This window comes from Ixodes scapularis, unplaced genomic scaffold (assembly GCF_016920785.2).
Source record: "Ixodes scapularis isolate PalLabHiFi unplaced genomic scaffold, ASM1692078v2 PGA_scaffold4__175_contigs__length_147842914, whole genome shotgun sequence".
NCBI lineage: Eukaryota > Metazoa > Arthropoda > Arachnida > Ixodida > Ixodidae > Ixodes > Ixodes scapularis.
In genome coordinates this window covers 125,620,710-125,641,727 of record NW_024609879.1, presented here as the reverse complement: position 1 = coordinate 125,641,727, position 21,018 = coordinate 125,620,710, and the positions used below count along the sequence as shown (strand labels likewise).

The window sequence follows — 21,018 nt, the reverse complement described above, 5'->3', positions numbered from 1 at the left end:
TTCAAGCTGCCAGTTTAAAAAAAAAAATCTGTCCTTTTAAAAAATAGGAAGTAATCGAAAAAACAACGCTTACTTTTTCAACTAACGCTTGAGTACTTTTTTTTTCTGAACTAATAAAATAATATCATTGAATACTTTTTAAATCAAGAGAAATTCTAAGTGTAACTATTATTTTTTTTTTTCGAGCAACGTGAACAAGACTGACTCGAAGTATGTTTTCTTCACGTCTATGTGCGCGCTTCGAGCATGCCGTCAGTTTTTGTACGACCAATATGTGACACAACCGATCGGTATACGAGGAAAACAGTCTCTTCAATCAGGACCGGCAGTCTATCTTTTGTATGATGTATTTCAACCGTAACGGCGGCTTTACGGCGAAACAGAGCATAGCCTTGAGCACAGTGAGGATATATACTTACGGGTATGATTTGTCCCACGACGCCGATGGGCTCACGTCGAGTGTACGCGAAACAGTTGCCGTCTAGAAAGAGAGCAATAAAAAGGGGTTATGATCTTTCGGACCTTCGACGCACACCACGAAGAGATGCGATAGCATTTCTTATCTTTTATGGAGGCTAAACTCCTCTAGTTGCACGGCGTCGAACACAATAATGGCACCTTATCATTATCGTTTTCTCACCACATGACGCTCAAGACGTGTCTAATCGGAACCATATGTTCATTTTAACTAATTACAAAATAAATGAGTAGATTTTAGATAATTATTTCGCTAATTAGTACGTTTGTGAAATCTCTAACGTCCGCCGTGGCTCGCAGATTTTTTCTTATACTGACCGATCGGAATGGTCTTTCCGTGTATCTTGTCCGAGTAGCCGGCGCAGTAGCGAAGAACACGGACGGCGAACGCGACGTCTTCTTGAGAGGTCGCGAAGGTTTTACCGCCGTCTATTGTCTCCAGGCTCTGAAGGACAAAAAGGGATGGTGGAGGCAAATTTGTAGAACCCACGGGGGCGAATTGGATGCCTATGAATGCGACAGCATTTATCGTTGCACACACAAGGGCAGGTGTTGGGTTCCCCGCTCAATTCAGCGGAGAACCTGAATTCGTGCATGGGTCACATGACGTAAATATTCCACTATATTTAGCATGGAGCCTCAATTTGTCTGCAGGCCCCGTGTCATCATTTTTTTCGCTAAATTTAGCGGGGAACTGAATTAGTGAATAGACCACGCGACAAATTTTCCGCTAAATTTAGCGGGAAAACTGAAGTTGTGCAGAGGTCACGTGACGCCAATTTTCCGCTAAATTGAGCGGAAAACTGAATTGGTGCATAGACCACGTGATATGAATTTTCTGCTAAATTTAGCGGGGAAACTGAATTGGTGCTTAGGTCACGTGACTTCAATTACCACCAAATTTAGTGAGGAAAAGTATTTGAGGCCAGAATATAGGTAAGGGAAAATCTTGGGTAGCAGCTTAAAGGGATGCTACAATGAAATTTCGGCGCTTATTTCTTAGTCTATTCGTGCTCAAGGGAGGTATATAGTGACGATAACTGTATCGCCTCTGGCTACAACGAGAGACGAGCTAAAGGAAAACTCCCCTCTCCCCGAGAATCTCTTTTGTGTGTCTCACAAGTTGGTATTGTCCCTCTACAAGATTATAGAAGGTTAACACTCAAAATCCGTACAAAGAGAGCTTTGGGGTTACTTGCGGTGGCCCGATCGCCTGTGTTTTTGGCTGCTTTCAGCGGATGGTACGAGCCATCGGGGCCTATCCAAGGCCGTGTCAGCGTCACGTGACCTTGGAGAGGGGATTGGCTAGGATAGCTCGCAGCGTCCGCCGCGTCCGGACGCGAGGTCCCGAGACAATCTACGTCACGATTGCGGCGGATGTGACGTGCTCTCCGCTGGCTGCTCTCCGAGCGCTTGCCAGAGTGGGCCGTTTATAAGAAAAAATGGAGCCACCAGGCTCAAAATACAAACGTGCGATTGTCATTTACGGATATTGTGGATCATGTTCAGCCTATTTCTGAACACGACCGCTATATTTCAAATTTCGCTGAAGTCTCCCTTTACGTCCAGACGCGCAGTCAACGCTACGAGCTGATGGAAGCCATCAAACAGCTTCAAGGGGGCACAATCATGGAGTTCGTCATGTTTCTTCACGTGTTCTCTCATCGCTGAACCATTCATAAACATAAAAAAAAGTAACTTGCGCTTTTGGCGCTGCTTGCCTGGTCCATTAGTTCGTATCGTTGACTGCTACTTTTTCTTTTTTAAAGCCGTAGAAATAGCATTGAGAAGTCGTTTTGTACGCCAAGTTTAACGATAGTACGAAACCTTTGTTTTGGGGATAACCAATGCGACGGCATTGGACAAAAAGAGGAAGAACTCTACTGCTTACCGCCAAATAGTGTTTCTGTTCCTCGATGAGGTCGGCCAGCTTGAAGAGCAACGTTCCTCTCTTGGATGCATCCATTGATCGCCACTCGGAGCCACGGGCGAACGCTGCCTTGGCCGCCTTCACGGCCTTCTCGACATCCTCCTGAGAAGGCATGAATGAGGACATGTATAAAAGCATGGACCGCTTTCAACGAGACCCCCAATCCAAAAATGTTGTCCGTCCGTCCGTCCGTACGCTCATTTTCCCGCTAAATTTAGCGGGAGAACTGACGTCACCTGACGTGAAGTCGTGCGCGACTTCACATGGCCTAAAATCTTCTTTGTAGACCCTACACTCATAAAAAAAAGCTTTTACAAAGTATGTTTTTGCGTAAAGCAAGAAAGCTCTTTTTCTAGAAAATTTTATTGGAGATTAGTACAGAATGACAGGAGCGTGATGTTTGCATAAAGGTTTAGCTTATAGGGTTTTACGGCACAATTAACATTGTTTTTATACAGTTATGTCTCACCGATGACTTTAGGTAGCGCGTCCCGACATGGGTGCGTCCTAACTTCGCGGGTAATTCGTGGCGCGTCCTCCTCGAAGACGGGGGTTGGCATCCTTGGAACCCCTTCTACCGTATATGTTTCGGCGCCAAAATGGCCAATTAAAGCCAGAATAGAAGTTACAGCGCACGCTATTGAATGCGATACTCCCGAACCAATACAAGCGGCCGTGCAGTTCCTCGAGTGACCGCTGCGGGAAAAATGGCGGCGCTGCGGTCGCCAGTAGTTCGGTTGTCCAGTAAAAGTTAAAGTACGGATCGGTGCAACTTTTTGAGAGCCTCGCAGCCTCCGTTCCAGCACGTCGTGGAAGCCAGTGTTGCAGAGAGCGCAGCAGCCATCGTTGATGCAATGGCTATGCGGCTTATTTATGTAAGCCGAATGTATACGTGGCTTGCACATGACGTCCTTTCCGATGACCTCCAGAGAAAAGGGGAAGAAGGAGCTCCCCTCTTATCAGGATCCTCCTTTGTGCCTCCCGGATTTGCACAGCTAGGCGCCGCTATTCCCAGAAGATTAAAAAAAATTAACATGTCACTCAAAATTCTTACAAAAGCATCTTCTCTCAAAAGTATGCGATGTGACGTCAGTCTAGACTCTACAGGGACTCCCTTTAGACCTTGTGCGGGTTCTCTGCAGGCACCCTGTGACGTCATTCTGTGGACTCCACAAGGACTCCCTGTAGACGTTGTGCGGGTTCTCTGTAGGCACCCATAGCCACCCTATGGGTACTGTGAAACCCTACAAAGTTCTGTGGACATTAGGAGGTTAACCTTGAAAGGAGACACCAGCCATATGGACATCTAAAGGACATCCTAAAGTGTCTTACTGTACAGAGGGTATAGAATGACCTTACATCGTCACTAGTATAGGACGTCTATAGAACGTATTCGATAGGGCGGCCATAGGACAACTTCAGGGAGGCAACAGTTAAGTCGTGGTCCGTTTATAGAATCCCTATGTTTTTTCTAAGTAATTAAAATAAGAACACCGACTCGACATAACAACGTCTCCCGGCTTTTGGAGTATTTTTGCTTTTTTTCTAAGGACGCTGCTCTATAGAACGTCCTCGTAGTGTCCTTAGATCTTTTTGTAAGACCTCTAACTCTAGCTCAAACTAACTCTAACTCTAACTCTAACTAATTCTAATTCTAATTAATTCTAACTTTAACTGACCTAACTCTTGTTTCAAGCTAGCTCTCTCTAATGAACTTTTTCTAACTCTAATGAACTCTAATTCAAATTCTAATTAACTCTAATTTAAACTAGCCTAACTCTAAATCTAATTAACTCTAACTTTAATTAGCCTAACTAACTCTAACTCTAGCTCAAGCTAACTCTAGCTTTAACTCCAACTCCAACTCTAACTCTAATTAGCGCTTGTTAATTCTAACTGTAGCTATATAACTGTAACTGACTAACTGTCAGTGGCGTACCGACTTGTTTTTGAGTGGGGGGGGGGGGGGCAAACCAGACCCCCTCCCCTCCCCAGGGCCTGGGGGTGGTGCCCTTGGAGTCTCTTGGGCGCCGCCAGCCAGTGTTTGCCCTGCCCAGTGGCGACTGTTTCAGGGGGGGGGGGGGGGGGGGGGAAGACAGGCCTTGCCGCTCCCCTTCCCCCCCTCTAAGAACTGGGGGAGGGAGGACCAGCGCCCCCCTTGCCCTCGCCACTTCCCCGGTTGGTAGGCCCATGCTAACTGTTAGTCTAACTGACTTTAACTCTGACTAACACTAGCTCATCACTCTTAACTAAACTAAAATTTCGCACCAGCAGCGCGAAGGCAAGAGCATTTCAAGTGGCAACACAATTGCGGGCAATTTGCGGTACATTTTTTTTATCACGGACGTAAACAAATTGTAGTGCAAGAAAAAAAAAGCACGCCAGAGACAGTGTTTGCAAAGTGTCTTTTGAATGATCGCAACAGCGGTGTTACCGCGGCTCTAGTTTTTAGTACTTTAAGCGTGTCGCGATGTACACTTCCTTGCCGAGTCCACGTAGCCCTGTGTGTCTTAGACATCCTAAACATGATCCGCCTGTTTTGGCGTTTCTCACCTTTTGGCATTAGTCACTTCAAATTGATGACCAAAAAAAAACAAAATAAAAAGTGCAATCACACAAGTTAAGCCGTTTTAAAGGTGACTCTCTGGTCTTACCTTGTCGCCCTCTTGAATGTCGGCGATCTTTTCACCCGTCGCAGGATTGTACGTCGCGAACGTCTTCCCCGAAGCAGAGTTGACAAACTGGTTGTTGATGAAGATCTGTTGCCGGAAGTCGGCGTCGTCATCAGCGAGCGGAAATGAAAACGAGTGTCGTTTTTGTAAGTTCTTGTGACGGGGGCTAATTTGCTGTGCACGTATATCGAAACGAGGCCGTAACCCGAGCCGCTACCAACCAAACTTCGATTTACGTCTTGGTAACCACTAGATGAGTTGAGCGTGCAATTCCAGATTTTCTTTTCGAGTCGCTGGAAGACGTAGGTACGTTCAATTAGAATTTAAATCGCTCCGCTCGACTACAAGACAGCAATAGTTAGAGAAACGTGCGTTGTCTGCTTTGCTCTCCGAACGAGCCATTTGTCTATAGGGTGACCTTTAAGGTAACGAGATGTTTGGTTTTACCGGTTGTGGTCTTGAAACTAATTGGTTCTGGTTTCATAAACTGATTGACGTTTGGGTAACCGAAATTCGCATTTCCTGTTTGGAATTTATTAAGGTTACATGCATGGAGGTTTCAAATTTCCATGCACGCTTCCGCGAAAGCCTTCACCTGGTGCCCTACTGACCATAATGCATGGTTTGGAGATTTCTGGAGCACGTGAACAGAAAGAAATGATATCGAATAAGATGGAAAAAAAATTGCAGGAATGCGTCAGCTCTAATCATATAAAAGATACTCAAATTACAACCTCATGTAACGTTGAAAGTAGAAAAAAAGAAAAAGGAAACTCGTGCAAACTGGACTAAGTTTATAAATAAATATTCAAAACTGGGGAAAAACAAAATAGGCATGCACTCACACCATCTTAACGTTGAGACGGTGTGTGTCTGCTTTTCAGTTGTTTTGTTTTTATTTGTTCCAAGTCTCAAGTTTTTCGTTATAAAACCATGTAACGTGAAGTACCACCCGGAAAACTAACGATAAAACTAATTGGTTAAAAAAACTAAAAAAACACGATGTTTTCGAGATGTCAGGGGATCATAAATAACGAGAAACTTGATTCGGGCAGAACCTATGGTCCGAGGCACGTACATTGTTTAAGCGCTTGTGAGATTGAATTGTGTTGTAGGAGTTTAGGAGCAACAAGAAGATACATAAACAAGGTGCCGACTGATTAAAGCGGTGTCTATTTGTTTCAAACTTATCACCACCGACTATCTGATTATAATGTGCAAAAAGAATTTCGCGTACAAACTAGAAAAAACAAAACAAAACAGTTCTTTTTCGTTGAAAATGTTAACGCTTCGAAAAAATTGTCCGACTTGCGCGAAACATTTTAGCAACATTTGTTTTATTTTTCGCTGCGTTTTACTCTGGCCATTTAACGTTTGCCCTCTTCGCCTGCCGCACGCAATCATGAGCATACATCCCACTTCGTTAGGCTGTTATACTCCGTTTCATCTTACGTTTAAGCGCAGCGGGTGTTACGAGCCATCGGAGCCAATGGGAGGACGTGTGATTGTCACGTGACGTTAGAGAGGGGGCACAGCGACGCGCGAAGAGCGCATCACGGGCCATGTCCACAGAACGGGACTCCGCTGCATCCGGACGTGTATAGGTCGAAATAATCGTCCACAAACGTGGAAAACGTAAACGCTGCGACACACACGCGTATTCAAGCTTGTTACGCTATAGGTTTCCCGCTGCGAGGAATGGCTGCAACTATCGCAAATGAAGAGCTCCATCGTGATTGATTAATTTTTCCTAGTATTATTCTTTTGTGAACGGCTCGTACAGCATTACCGAATCAATAGATTGTTCATGCTCAAAGTGACCAATACTGCAATTTACGTTTTTCCTCCACATGAGAGATTGTCTCGAGTTAGTGACTCAATGTGGAACAGTGGTGTAGCCAGGAATGTTTTTCGGGAAAAGGGGGGGGGGGGGGGGGGGGGGACTGCACTGTGAACCACCATGTTCGTGTGCGAGGTTATTTAAATAGTGACGTCGGCTGGGCATCACAGTTATTTTTTAGAAAAAAGCAGGCCTAGTGGTTCCCTCGCCATCGCAATTTTTTGTAGCTTCAATTTTATAAAAATAATAACATTAACTTAATTTTTTTTTTGCCCGCTTCGACACATTTTACATATCTACGGTAATCTCCGAACACGTTTTTTTTCTTTCTCTTTTTGCACTTTTGAGGCGTCTTCACAGTTTGCGCCGCGCAAGAATTTTTGTCCTTAATATTGTCCTATGACAGCTAAATTTGGCACCCATAAGCTCGAAGATCCGTTGAATGCAACTATCCAGGTATAATTGGGAAAAAAAAAATATATATATACCGGGTGTTTTTTTTTTTATTCTTGCAGGTTGTTTAAAAAAAAAAAGCCATGAAAGCTACACTTATGCGATTTGCGCGAGTGAGTTATACGCCCAGGGAGACACTATGTGGGTGGCTAATTTTTGCGATAAGTCGGCTAAATAGTTAAATTAACTAATTAACTTTTAATTACTCAAAATAGTCATATGGTTCCAATTAGTAATTACCTGAGCGTCGTCCAAAACCCCTAAATCAGTAATTTTTAGAAAGAGTTTGAGCGCGTGCGCAGTAGTGCGCTGAAGTTACTACTCGTGGAGCAGGTACAACGTTAGGGCTTGATAAGAGACAGAAAAATTCCGCGGGCGCCTTACCGCAACCGCTAGCCTTGTACCTTTTCCACGAGTGGTAACTTTAGTGAACTACTGCGCTTCTCACGTGCTCAAAGTACTTTTGAAAACGACTGAATTAGTGGTATTTGATAACGCTCAGCAAGTTTCTAAATGAAACCATATGTCTATTTTCACGAATTAAAAAGTTAATTAGTGCATTTTAATTAATTAGCAAACTTATCGCAAAGATTAGCCACCCCTATAATGTCCCCCTGGGCGTCTAAATTGCTCGCACAAACCGCGTAAGTGTGGCTTTTATGCCTTTTTTTTTTAAATCTGCAAGAATAAAAACAAAGTAAAAGAAAAAAAAAAACGGTATATTTTAGCTGTTGTTTTTGCGATATTCATTTATTATATAAAAGAAAAAAAAATAGTTATCGCGCACATTCTTTTGGTTGTTCATTGCACTGAGTGTTTTAAGAGGAGCGAATTAGCCTACTTTCTTAAGCTCTTTTAAGTGTGTTGCCATGAAACCCATATGCACGCAAGAACATCTCTTTCTTTTTTAGCATATGCCTTGAATTTAGATTATAAAGCAGGCTATAATAAAACTCACACCAGATTTGCGAAAACGAGATCAAACACTCTAAACTGTGAAAGTGTTTCTCTGATGACGGGTTCAAATTTGTTTGACATTACCTACTTTCTGATAATCCCAACTTTAGCTTTATTCAAATACAAGCGCTCCCGACATAAACAAATCTATTATTGCTTTATATATCTTTTTTAACGATCAGAGAGTATAGATGACGATCCTATAAGAGATTATACAAAGGAACGAGTCTCAAACCTGAGTGAACTTGACCTCCGGGTTCCGAATGGGCGCCATCTTGGAGTACCGTCGTCCAAAATTCTACCGCTCAACACAATCCCAGAAAAAAAGAAAAAAGCGTCCTAGTCACACGGCGTCCTCAGAACGAATGCGGCTTCACCCAAAGACGGACGTTCTATTCAAGTAAGGAGGAAAAAAATTGGCATTCGGAGTTGGTACACTTCCTCGACCTTAAGTATACCTTGCTTTTCCGCGTTTCTTTATATATATTTCTATTAGAAGTAGCTCGCTGAATCCTCCGCGTTGTCCTTGAGGCCTGTAATGACAGTCGGATTGCCGGGCTCACGTTGCGTAATATGTACAACGACGTGACACATTAAGAGGCGTCACAGTAGACGTCGGGTTATTGCGAACATCGAATTTCGTAACATCCTGGTTTTCGAGCTATGGCACCTTATCTTTCGGCGGAAAAAAACACCTTAGAATTTATTTTTAATTTAAGATAGATATGTGATTTTATTGAGAAACTTTCAATTAAAATTGCCGTAAAACAACAACAACAACAACAAAAAAAAAAAACACGAAAGCGGAGATAAAAATTTCTAGCATTGCTGGACACTTCCGCGAAATAAGGCATATTAAGTATGCTCGGGCAAATTCCACCTGCAACTGTTGCAACACATGCAGCTAAAGAAGAAAAAAAAATGACCACATCTCCACGTGGTGAATGACGCTGATTGAGGCGAAGCTCTGGTGGGTGCTGATGATACTGATTTTTGTCATAGGTAGTGCTGATGGTGCTGATTTGTTCTTATTGCTCATACGTAATGCTGAGTTCCGGGTTGCGTTTCGACTTAATTATTACTGCCTTATGGTCGGTGAAATGCAGAGCCAGTGGTTCTTCTAGCGGATCAGCTTGGATCCTCTAGAAGCCGTGGGAACGCATCTCCACCGCTTAAGTCAAATATCCATGTAAGAAAGAGAATATGTGGTATGGAACGTGGTTATATACGCATTTGAGCATTTGACCGCAGCGCCCTCTCGTATATAAACGTTGAGCCAATGCGTGCAAGGTTTAACGCAATTATATACGCATTTGACCGCACCGCCCTCTCCGGTATAGATGTTGAGCGGCTACATGCAACGTTTCATGCATGACAGAAACCCGAGCTCTTGAGTTTCTACCACAAACTCAGAGCCCCCTACTCGTCCCGCAGTCGTGGCCGAGTGGTTAAGGCGATGGACTATAGATCCATTGGCGTCTCCCCGCACAGGTTCGAATCCTGTCGACTGCGCAAACATTTTTTTTTCTTTTTATGCGAGCACGGACGCCGGTCGGACGGACGGACGGACGGACGGACGGACGGACAAGGCTAGACCCTAAAGAGCTTCGCAAAAAAAAAACAAAAAAAAACGCTTCACGTAAAAGAACAAAAATCTAAATGAAAGCGAAGAACGTACACTCAGCGGAACCCTGTCGTTGCAACACGACCCGCCCACTCCACGTGTGGCTATCTTCTAAACTCCGCCTCACCGTCGCTTGGCAAACGGCAAAGGCTACAATCCCGTTGCGCCAATCAGTGACGCACACGACTTTTAAGCAGAAAGGAGTCAAAAATTGCCGATTGAGAATATGTTTTTTTTTTTGTTTTTTTTTTTTGTGTGTGTGTAATGCCGACCGCTTATCTTACATAAAAATAAGATATTACGTGTTTTTTTTTGTTTCACATTAGTTGAGACATTATCAGGTTTTGGTTATCTAGGGGCATCAGAGTGTAAAAATCGAATTTAGTATATTTTTTATGTGATGGGAGAACAGCTTGAAAGGGGATTCAAAACGCAAATGTTACATTAACCATGAACCTTTGCACACAATTTTAAAGCTTGTTGTTGGCCTACCGTAGAATACCGTGCATCCGCCCACACCACACTAAGCGCCCATTCTCAAATTTGCAGGATCTGAGAAAATACACAAAGTACATTTGTATGTAAAATTGATGAGCGAAGAAGGGCCCATCACCGATTTTTTCACGATTATCTCTAACGTTTGAGTGGGCGCTTGCTCGGTATTTTACGGTAGTTGGTTTATGATGCTGTCTAAAAGTTTTTGGCGAAACACAAGGGACAACCACAAGGGAGTGGACAATGGACAACGGGAACATGAATTGTCAATCAGGAAGAAAGGCAATGCACACGTGCCAACTCACTGTGCGGACTGTGGGTGTGAGGCGCTATTTCACAAGATCAGGATCTTGGGTAGAAGCAAAGAGACCACAGCCAGAAAACTGATGGGAGCGTTTTCTATAAAGGAGGGACGTGCCTGTGGTAGCGATACCTCGGTTTTCTTGCTTGAGAGTGATGCCCAGTTTTTATCTGGGTTGCTACACTTCGTCTCACACTACGATGGACTAAAGACAAAATCCACGGGCCGCCGGGTCCAATCACGTTCCACGCTAAACTATATGACATGCTCAGCATTGATTAGGGGTGAACGAATGAGGCTCCGAACTCCAAAGCGCTGCATCATTTCTATAGCTCCGACACTGCAAACAGCCTGCACGTCGCGACTTATTTTAGCAATTTAAAGCTATTCAACTCGAGCCACTGTCCACCCATCCCCATCAGCGATACGAGACGCGGGCTCCAATACGTGCCTCGAAGCGAAATAGCACACAATTTCTAAGTGGCTCGTGATTGGATCTGTCGGTCCGTAGATTTTATTTTTAGTCCATCGTAGGGTGAGGCAAAGTATGGTGTGATAATGACTATCATTGAACGTGTCTTGGTGCGTGACTTTTCTATCTTTTTCTTTTTTTCTGTTTCTTTTTTTTTTTTTCTTCCGTGTAGCGTGCTGCGCATGCTCTTTCTGGATGTTCGGGGTTGACGAGTTGAAAGTTGGGCTTGTCCGTGTCTACTGCCTTGTGATTTTCCCTTGTGTCGCGCAAAGACTTCTAGACTGAACCTTTGTACTGAATGGCTTATGTGGAGAAGTCAAACTACGAAATGCCAGCTCAACCGCCCCCCCCCCCCCCCCCCCCCCACCCCATTAAAAAAAAGGGCAATTACAACAACACCAACAACGCCAACACAATATAAACTGACCAGACAAAAACCCTGATTTCCTTCCGTACAGCTTTTTTTTGTTTTATTATCTTGTTGTTCGCAGGAGCTCACTTAAGTTTGAGCTGTGGTGACTAAGTATAGCAAAACTTCGAAACCGATGGGGGAGTAGTAATGGTACAGAATTTCTTTTTACTTATAAAAGTAATCAAATTATTCTTTTAATGACTACATAAAAATAGCAATCAAATTATTACTAAATTACTCCAAAAGTAATCGATTACAAGTAATTTGATTACTCGTAGGGAGTACCGGACAAGTCTGGTGTATTCGGTGTGTGGAATGGCCCGCTAGATTTAGCGTGGAATCTCAGTATTAGTGACACTGCCTAAAGCCCCTGGATGCGTTTGTGTTCGTTTTACGAGCAAAGAGAAATCGACCGGACAGTGGCTCCACGGTGCGGCTTTTCGCAGAGAAGCATTTTGCATTGAACCCGACGAGACTGGCATAGACATCCAGCGTTGAGAATGCAGCAAACCTCAGTTCTTAAGAAATAGCGAGTTTTCGTAGATAGTTTTCGCCGTCCCGCAACGGCTCTCCGCAACCAACTAGGATACCCGGAACTCTACAGTCAAGGCCATCGGCGCGCAGGCGCAGTAGCGGCTTCTTCATCCCGGAGGGCTTTGCGGAGGGGGAAACGCGGTCTACCAAAAACTCTCTAATTTCAGCTCACCTGTCCACAGCGCTATGCAAAAACGTTCGGAGCCGCACTCGGCGCTAAGATTTTGAACACGAGACCAGGAAATTGAGAACGCAGATCCCCTCCACGCACCGGCGAAAACCGCCGCGATCGTCTGAATCGCAGAACGCATCTACTCGACTCGCCGGCGAGCGAAGAGCAATTTAATAACAAGAGGAGCTAAAAATACTCCTCAGACAGATTTTGATCAATTACTGGAACTGATGAATGTCGTCTCGTAGTGATTTCTGGACCGTCGCGCACACAACCGCTTCGCAAAGCATGTTCCAACGCAGGTAAAAAAAAAAAAGAAAAAAAGAAATTATGGCGGTATTTTGCCGTCGTTGTTACTTGCAACTAGGGGACACACGACTGAACCCGAGCTCAGACCAACTCCTGCGGGTTAAACGACGTGAAACCACACAAGATCGAGAAACATAGCCGCAGGGAAGGGGAAGACACGAATCAGAAGACGCCGCGAGTGCAATAGAAGAGGCATACGAGTGGGTAGAGCTTTACTAGACAACGCAACGCGGACACTGTCGTTAGAAGCGCTGCCAACCAAGTGACCTTAGCCACGCTCGTCTGCTTTCTTTGCAAGGGTGGTGATGACGTCAGAAGGTCGAGCTCCGATTGGCTCCGATTGAAGGATTGTGGGTATGCCTCAAAGCAAGCCGCCTTGAGGTCTGTACCCACTATCCTTCAATCAGAGCCAATCAGCGCTCGGCGGTCTAGCGTCACTGCAACCCCTGAAAAAGAAGCAGACGAACTCACGCTCCGCATAAGGGTGAATAGGGGTGGATTTTCGGGCTCATTAAGCTTGGGGGGGAGGGGGGAAGTCTGCAGATATCCTTGCCGTCACAGAAGCATGGGGCATCACTGGCGAAGCGTAGCCGAATCTGTTTTGTTCACCTAAAATTTGCCATGTCACCGACCTAACTAAACATTTCTCCCTAAAAAGATAAGGTAATGTATGTCGTCTTTTTCTATAAAAAAAAAGTTGCTTTTTGGAAATTGGAGAGAAGGGGGGCGCATAACAATGTTAGCTTTTGTTGCTTACTACGCCGCACAAGCAAACAACAGCGCGCCGGTATTTTAACTCGATTCAATTCAACTTAAAACTTTATTTTCAGTTGTCAAGGCATCCCTGAAATATGGGTTTCAATCGGTGTTCATTATGTCATTAAGAACATTAGTAACAAAAATGTTTAAGTGAATATTTTAGGACAGCCCGTCTTAAAAACCAACTCCTTTTTTTTTCTTCTTTTTCTCCATAGCTTGAGCAAGTGAATTTTGAACAAGCTTGTGTTGTCTTGAGCAGAGGTCGGCATTTTAGGTCGCCCTCACTCACCCTCACCCTCACAGCCACACTCACCTAAGCCCCTCACTCACCCTCACCCTCACAGCTACACTCACCTTCAGCCCCTCACTCACCCTCACCCCTACAGTCACACTCACCTTCAGCCCTCACTCACCCTCACTGAACCTCACGGCCCTCACTCACTCACCGCCCTCACGGCCCTCACGCCCCTCACTCACTCATGGCCCTCACGCCACTCACCGCTCTCACGCCACTCACCGCCCTCACGCACTCATAGCCCTCACCACCCTCACGGCCCTCACCGCCCTCACGGCCCTCACGCCACTCACGCCACTCACTGCCCTCACGCCACTCACCGCCCTCACGCCACTCACCGCCCTCACGCCACTCACCGCTCTCACGCCACTCACCGCCCTCACGCCACTCACCGCCCTTGCGGCCCTCACACCCCTCACGCCCCTCACGCACTGATGGCCCTCACGCCACTCAGGCCATCTTGAGATGGGGCAATTTCGCCCAGAAACTTTACGTCGCAACACCAGCAACACGGGCCGCCCGCGATCACAAGCAGCAACCAATTGCTGCAATTTGCCATCGTCATCATAAAATTTTATTTTTTCTTGCACTATTTAGACACAATTACGCGTCATAAACGTGTTTTATGAATTTAAATCTCGTTAAGAATACTAATGCACCTTCTGAAACAGTTTATTTCCAAAAAACGATCGATTTCAAACCAGAACCAAGTCTTTCGGTGTCATATCACGTGAAAATTGTGCGTCCCTGATTGGATGCAGCCGCTTCAAACGTATTCGAATTGATCCGAGTTGCTTGCTTATTTCGAGCCGGACCCGATCTCAGCAATTCGTGTCGACCTAGGGAAAGCTAGAGAACAACCCGCCATTAACACCAACATTGCTGAGAAAGATGCTCGATCTGAAGGGGGCCTCACGCACTCACCGCCCTCACGCACTCATGGCCCTCACACACCTCATACACTCACCGCCCTCACGGCCCTCACGCCTCTCATGTACTCACTGCCCTCACGCACTCATGGCCCTCACACCCCTCACGCACTCACCGCCCTCACACCACCCACGCACTCATGGCCCTCACGCCACTCACCGCCCTCACGCCCCTCACCGCCCTCATGGCCCTCACGGCCCTCACGGCCCTCACCGCCCTCACCGCCCTCACCGCCCTCACCGCCCTCACCGCCCTCACCGCCCTCACCGCCCTCACGGCCCTCACGGCCCTCACGGCCCTCACGGCCCTCACGGCCCTCACGGCCCTCACACTCATGAATCTTCCTGGTTCAGAAACTCACTCATTCTCACTTCACCTGTGAAGGTGAGGGTGAGTGAGGGAGAGTGAGGGCCCTCATGAGTGAGGTTTGCCGAGGTATGGTCTTGAGGCATGTCGTGCTGTTTCGAATGAGAAAAAAAAAAAAAAAGGTGCGGAACAATTTATTGTGTTCCGGCTACAATCAACCATTTCATAATCATCGGGGCTCTGCAGCTTCAAGGACGACACTAATTATTCAACACGAATGAACAGTTATGGACGCGCACGTGATTATTATGAGTGATTACGATGTTACAATAAACGGACCCTGTCGCTTCCGTTCACGCAAGGCAACACACTCCGAAACCGATGGGGGAGTAAGAATGGTAGAGGAATTTTTGTTTTACTTATAAAAGTAATCAAATTATTCTTTTAATGACTACATAATAATAGCAATCAAATTATTACTAAATTACTCCAAAAGTAATCGATTACATGTAATTTGATTACTCGTAGGGAGTACCTGACAAGTCTAGTGTATTCGGTGTGTGGAATGGCCCGCTAGATTTAGCGTGGAATCTCAGTATTAGTGACACTGCCTAAAGCCCCTGGATGCGTTTGTGTTCGTTTTACGAGTAAAGACAAATCTACCGGACAGTGGCGCCACGGTGTGGATTTTCGCAGATAAGCATTTGGCATTGAACCCGACGAGTCTGGCATAAACATCCAGCGTTGAGAATGCAGCCAACCTCAGTTCCTAAGAAATAGTGAGTTTTCGTAGATAGCTTTCGCCCTTCCGCAACGGCTCTCCGCAACCAGCTACGCTAGCCGGAACTCTACAGTCAAGGCCATCGGCGCGCAGGCGCAGTAGCGGCTTCATCCCGGAGTGCTTAGCCGAGGGGGAAACGCGGTCTACGAAAACTCTCTAATATCAGCTCACCTGGTCACAGCGCTATGCAAAAACGTTGGGAGCCGCACTCGGCGCTAACATTTTGAACACGAGACCAGGAAATCGAGAACGCAGATCCCCTCCACGCACCGGCGAAAACCGCCGCGATCATCTGAATCGCAGAACGCCTCTACTCGACTCGCCGGCGAGCGAAGAGCAATTTAATAACAAGAGGAGCTAAAAATACTCCTCAGACAGATTTTAATCAATTACTGGGACTGATGAATGTCGTCTCGTAGTGATTTCTGGACCGTCGCGCGCACAATCGCTTCACAAAACATGTTCCAACGCAGACAAAAAAAAAAAAAAAAAAAAGAAAAAAAAGAAGTTATGGCGGTATTTTGCCGTCGTTGTTACTTGCAACTAGGGGACACACGACTGAACCCGAGCTCAGACCAACTCCTGCGGGTTAAACGACGTGAAACCACACAAGATCGAGAAACATAGCCGCAGGGAAGGGGACGACACAAATAAGAAGACGCCGCGGGTGCAATAGAAGAGGCATACGACCGGCTAGAGCTTTACTAGGCAACGCAATGCGGACGCTGCCGTTAGAGGCGCTGCCAACCAAATGACCTTTGCTTCCAAGACAGAGAGGCGCGTCTCACGCTCGTCTGCTTTCTTTGCAAGGCTGGTGATGACGTCAGAAGGTCGAGCTCCGATTGGCTCCGATTGAAGGATTGTGGGTATGCCTCAAAGCAAGCCGCCTTGAGGTCTGTACCCACTATCCTTCAATCAGAGCCAATCAGCGCTCGGCGGTCTAGCGTCACTGCAACCCCTGAAAAAGAAGCAGACGAACTCACGCTCCGCATAGGGTGAATAGGGGTGGATTTTCGGGCTAATTAAGCTTGGGGGGGGGGGGGGGGGGGGGGGTCTGCAGGTATATTTTCCGTCACAGAAGCATGGGCATCACTGGCGAAGCGTAGCCGAATCTGTTTTGTTCACCTAAAATTTGCCATGTCACCCACCTAACTAAACATTTCTCCTTAAAAAGATAAGGTAATGTATGTCGTTTTTTTTTTATAAAACAAAAAAAGAAAGTTGCCCTTCGGAAATTGGAGGGAAGGGGGGCTCATAACAATGTTAGCTTTTGTTGCTTACTACGCCGCACAAGCAAACAACAGCGCGCCGGTATTTTAACTCAATTCAGTTCAACTTAAAACTTTATTTTCAGTTGTCAAGGCATCCCTAGAAAATGGGTTTCAATCGGTGTTCATTGTGTCATTAACAACATTAGTAACAAAAATGTTTAAGTGAATATTTTAGGATAGCCCGTCTTAAAAACGAACTCTTTTTTTTTTTCTTCTTCTTCTTTTTCTTTATAGCTTGAGCAAGTGAATTCTGAGTCATGTCGTGCTGTGTCGAATGAGGAAAAAAAAAAGATTCGGAACAATTTATTCTGCTCTGCCTACAATCAACCATTTCATAATCACCGGGGCTCTGCGGCTTCAAGGACGACACTAATTATTCAACACGAATGAGCAGTTATGGACGCGCACGTGATTATTATGAGTGATTACGATGTGACAATAAACGGACCCTGTCGCTTCCGTTCACACAAGGCAACACACCGACTTAAGTTACCTTCCTCCATTCTCGATTTGAGTATACCGAATAGGAGAATAGGATGTAAAGACTGGAAGTGTCACGTAAAACGGTTATGAATAAAGCAGTGACGTGTAGCAAACATCATCCAAACGGCGACGCCAACTGTAGTTGTAGCAACACGCGCAGACACACACACGCGCACGCACACACACACACACTCTCTCTCTCTCTCTCTCTTTGTCGGTTGTTAATAGAAGGAAGCAAAACTAAATAAGAAATAATAAAATCACTCTAATTTTATATATATGTATATGTATATATACAAGGATACGACACTTTTGTCAGATATTGTAACTTTGCCTCCAATCGTTTGGCTTAGACAAGCGAGGGAGCGAGGGAAGCCTCGAGGGCAAGTGGCTCCATCTGTGAGATGCGGTCGCAAAACAGCGGCCATTCCGTCTGCTGCTTCTTACGGACGGCGTCCTTTCGTAGACGAAAAGCAGTTCTTCATTTCTAACTTTTTATTCCGGCGACAGAGAGTGTTGGAATTTTGGCATCTTGCTCGAACGGCTGGGGTGACGGTCTGACTGAGTTCGAGCTCTCCGCGATGTCTAATATATTCTTGCAATGCGAAAAAAAAAGTTTTTTTTCTCTGATGTTTGGTATATATAAGAGGCCAGTAGTAAAAAATAACGGTAGTTCAATAGGTTCCAAGGAGGAACAAAAACAACCGGGAGCGTCTCTATGCGCGAGACTATCCGCGTAATTTAAATAGAACACCCGAGCAGACGCATTGAAGCGTGAAGGTTTGTCATTGGTTCTAGAGTTGCATCGGCGACTTTCTCTCGTTAGTTCCGATAGGCGAGTTACTACTCCCCGCTGGGATTAAAACTCGGCTATACACCAACACACACACTGTTTACCAACGTTCCCGCGTTCGCCCAGACCGGGTGAGCGCCACATTGCGCGCGCAGAAACCATAATCACCCGAGGCGAAGCATCTGCGCCTGCGCAGTGCCGACGGCAGCGCCACCGCTGTGGCGTAACGTCTCAGTGTTGAGTTGGCGTACGTTCACAATTTAGAACCGACCGCAGCCGTCGCTACAATTGAATGGATCGTAGCGTCACGTCACGTCACGGGCAGCAATTTCAGACGGTACTTGCTCTACTTCGTTTCATTCCAAGACGGACCGTGGTGGATATGCTACATGAGCCCCCCCCCCCCCAAAAAAAACACCGCTGCGAGCAACGCTGCGTCACTTCGCCCCTCGCTGCGTCCAACCGGTAGGTCACGTGACGGGCTCTCAGCACTCGGTTGACTCCGAAGAATTTGCAGCCACCGTTGCGGTCAATATTAAGATTTAAAAAAAAGATAAAATAACGTTAGGTCAATGTGTCAATGTTGCTGCATTGTGAGCAAGAGCAGAACTTGAAGTGTGTTAGCACGAGAGAACCATTCGACATCGCCCAGGACAAGACAATAGGCCGATCTCACCAGCCAATTTGACCACGCCACCGCTGCCGCAATGCATCCGGGGAACTCTAGTCTTTCTGCACGCGCGAAAACCCCTCTGAAGCTCTGCGCGTGTGGAGCACGAGACGGCGCGAGCCCTGTCGCGCACTGCAGTCTGCCTCCTGTGAACTAAAGTTATGGCGGCGTCACGCATGCGCCGAACGCTTAGTGAAATCTGTCTATCGCTATTCGCAGCTATTTGGAAGAGATACAAATCCTTCGAAGATGTGGACACCGAGAAATAACGAAAACACTTTTTACTTTAGTCAACGACGTTAGAATTGGGAAGGTTTTTTTGCCTTGGGAAAGTTTTTTTTTTATTGCATATATGGAACTCCAGCTCTCTTATTCACTAAGAACGTATGACGATTTTTTTTATTTTTCATTCAGTCATAGATTCTAACTCCTCCTGGAAAATTGACTACCAGACAAAGTTATTGCTCAAAATGAATGGTGACAACGTCGTTATTTCCAGGTCAAAGAAGCATACGAAAGATCTTTTTTTGTTGTTGCAATTTTTGTCACTTTGATTATACACCGGTCACCGCAGGTGCAATTTAGGGCATATAGGGCATCCTTATTCTTTATCAGATATCTCATCTATAGCTTGCAGCAACCGTGGACTGTCCACGCCTGCGCGAAATAAACTCTCGCTGTTGTCACGCCGCTACAATTAGGTGTTAAAGAAAATATAGACAGTGAACAAATTGGTAAGAGTCTACCACATTCTCGCATGTGAACCTTTTATCAAAAGACCAGAAAAAAATATTTACTTTCATACGCTCATCAACATAGATTTCTGCCAGATCATCGAGGCTCGAATTATTGATCAAAACCTCGTTAAAAAATAATAATAAAAGTGGCTAATTATATAGGGTCAGGTGTAAGAGGGGTAGTTCTGTTTTTATTCACTGGAAGAGAGTCCCTAACATCTGGCATCGCACTGAAGATAAAAAAGTTCATCGTGAAAGGAACACGCCCTGAAAAGTTTAGACTTCAGGCAGCACGTAAAAACATATCACGCAGAAGTTGGCATTTTGATTGCAGGTTTGGAAAGACACTTCTAGCATCCTCAATCATCCGCACCGGCGCGCACCGGTGCGCACCGGTGCGCACCGGTGCGCACCGGACGTCCTCGATGAACGAAGCGCACTCTCCCGGTGCGACTTTTCGTTGCCGCAACGCGCCGGGGTGCAGTCCCATCAGGCGTTGCGGGAATCGAGGTGATAGCAGGGGGAATAGCAGAGGCGCAGTCTATCAAGATATGGCGACCTTGCGAAAACGAACACTCCTTGCAGCGGCACCCGATGAATTCCTCAGCTCTTCTGACAGCGAGGACGACGAGCCTCTTAACCATCGCCGCGATCACCGGCGATTGCCGCGGCGGCGAAGAGCGCCCGAAAGTTAGGAACTTCGTGGAAAGCCTCGTGACGCGTTTTGATGACGCGTCTTAAGGTACGGTTGTTATCTGCTGGTAACTCTTTCTTGTACAACCAGCGACGGGCAAAATATGCCTGTGGAATCGTCACCTGTGACCACATCGACGATCACGTCCACGATGTTCGTTTGTGGCTACGTTTCCATGGATGCGACCATGGCGCATCGGATCGAGATGTGACCAGTCACGCGCCCGCGATCCTCCTTTCCCTTCCTCGTCTACCCAATCATAGGCGGTTAATCTCGATTCGATTCGCTACGATCGCATCCATGTAAACTCAGCCTGTGTGGGACTGCTAAATCCGCTAGTAGATAAAAGACATTAGGGAGTTTTAGTAGACCGTGTTTCCCCCTCCGCAACGAAGAAGCCGCCACTGCGCCTGCGCCGATGGCCTTGGCTGTAGAGTTCCGGGTAGCGGAGGGGGAAACACGGTCTACTAAAACTCGCTATTAGGAAGTTTTAGTAGACCGTGTTTCCCCCTCCGCTCACCCTCCGCTACGAAGAAGCCGCCACTGCGCCTGCGCGCCGATGGCCTTGGCTGTAGAGTTCCGGGTAGCGGAGGGGCTGGAGTGGGAAACACGGTCTACTAAAACTCGCTTTGACAGCAGACGGGCACCACG

The 21,018-nt window shown here is 46.1% G+C and overlaps 1 protein-coding gene and 1 non-coding gene across 2 annotated transcripts in view; one reads left to right on the top strand and one right to left on the bottom strand.

Annotated features, from left to right (window-relative positions):
• The window catches only part of LOC8029987 (retinal dehydrogenase 1), a 38,980-nt gene extending 30,368 nt beyond the window's left edge, over positions 1-8,612 (bottom strand). The window contains exons 1-5 of the mRNA XM_029991761.4: positions 8,565-8,612; positions 5,062-5,166; positions 2,369-2,509; positions 796-922; positions 420-481 (exon numbers count right to left, since the gene is read on the bottom strand). Of these exons, the coding sequence (XP_029847621.2) occupies positions 420-481; positions 796-922; positions 2,369-2,509; positions 5,062-5,166; positions 8,565-8,603 (474 nt within the window). The 5' untranslated portion in view covers positions 8,604-8,612. The remainder of the gene's footprint in view (positions 1-419; positions 482-795; positions 923-2,368; positions 2,510-5,061; positions 5,167-8,564) is intronic.
• A 1,147-nt stretch (positions 8,613-9,759) lies between these two features.
• On the top strand, positions 9,760-9,841 carry Trnay-aua. Its single transcript has one exon. It is a non-coding gene; the product is annotated as a tRNA-Tyr (tRNA).
• Positions 9,842-21,018: the final 11,177 nt, after the last annotated feature.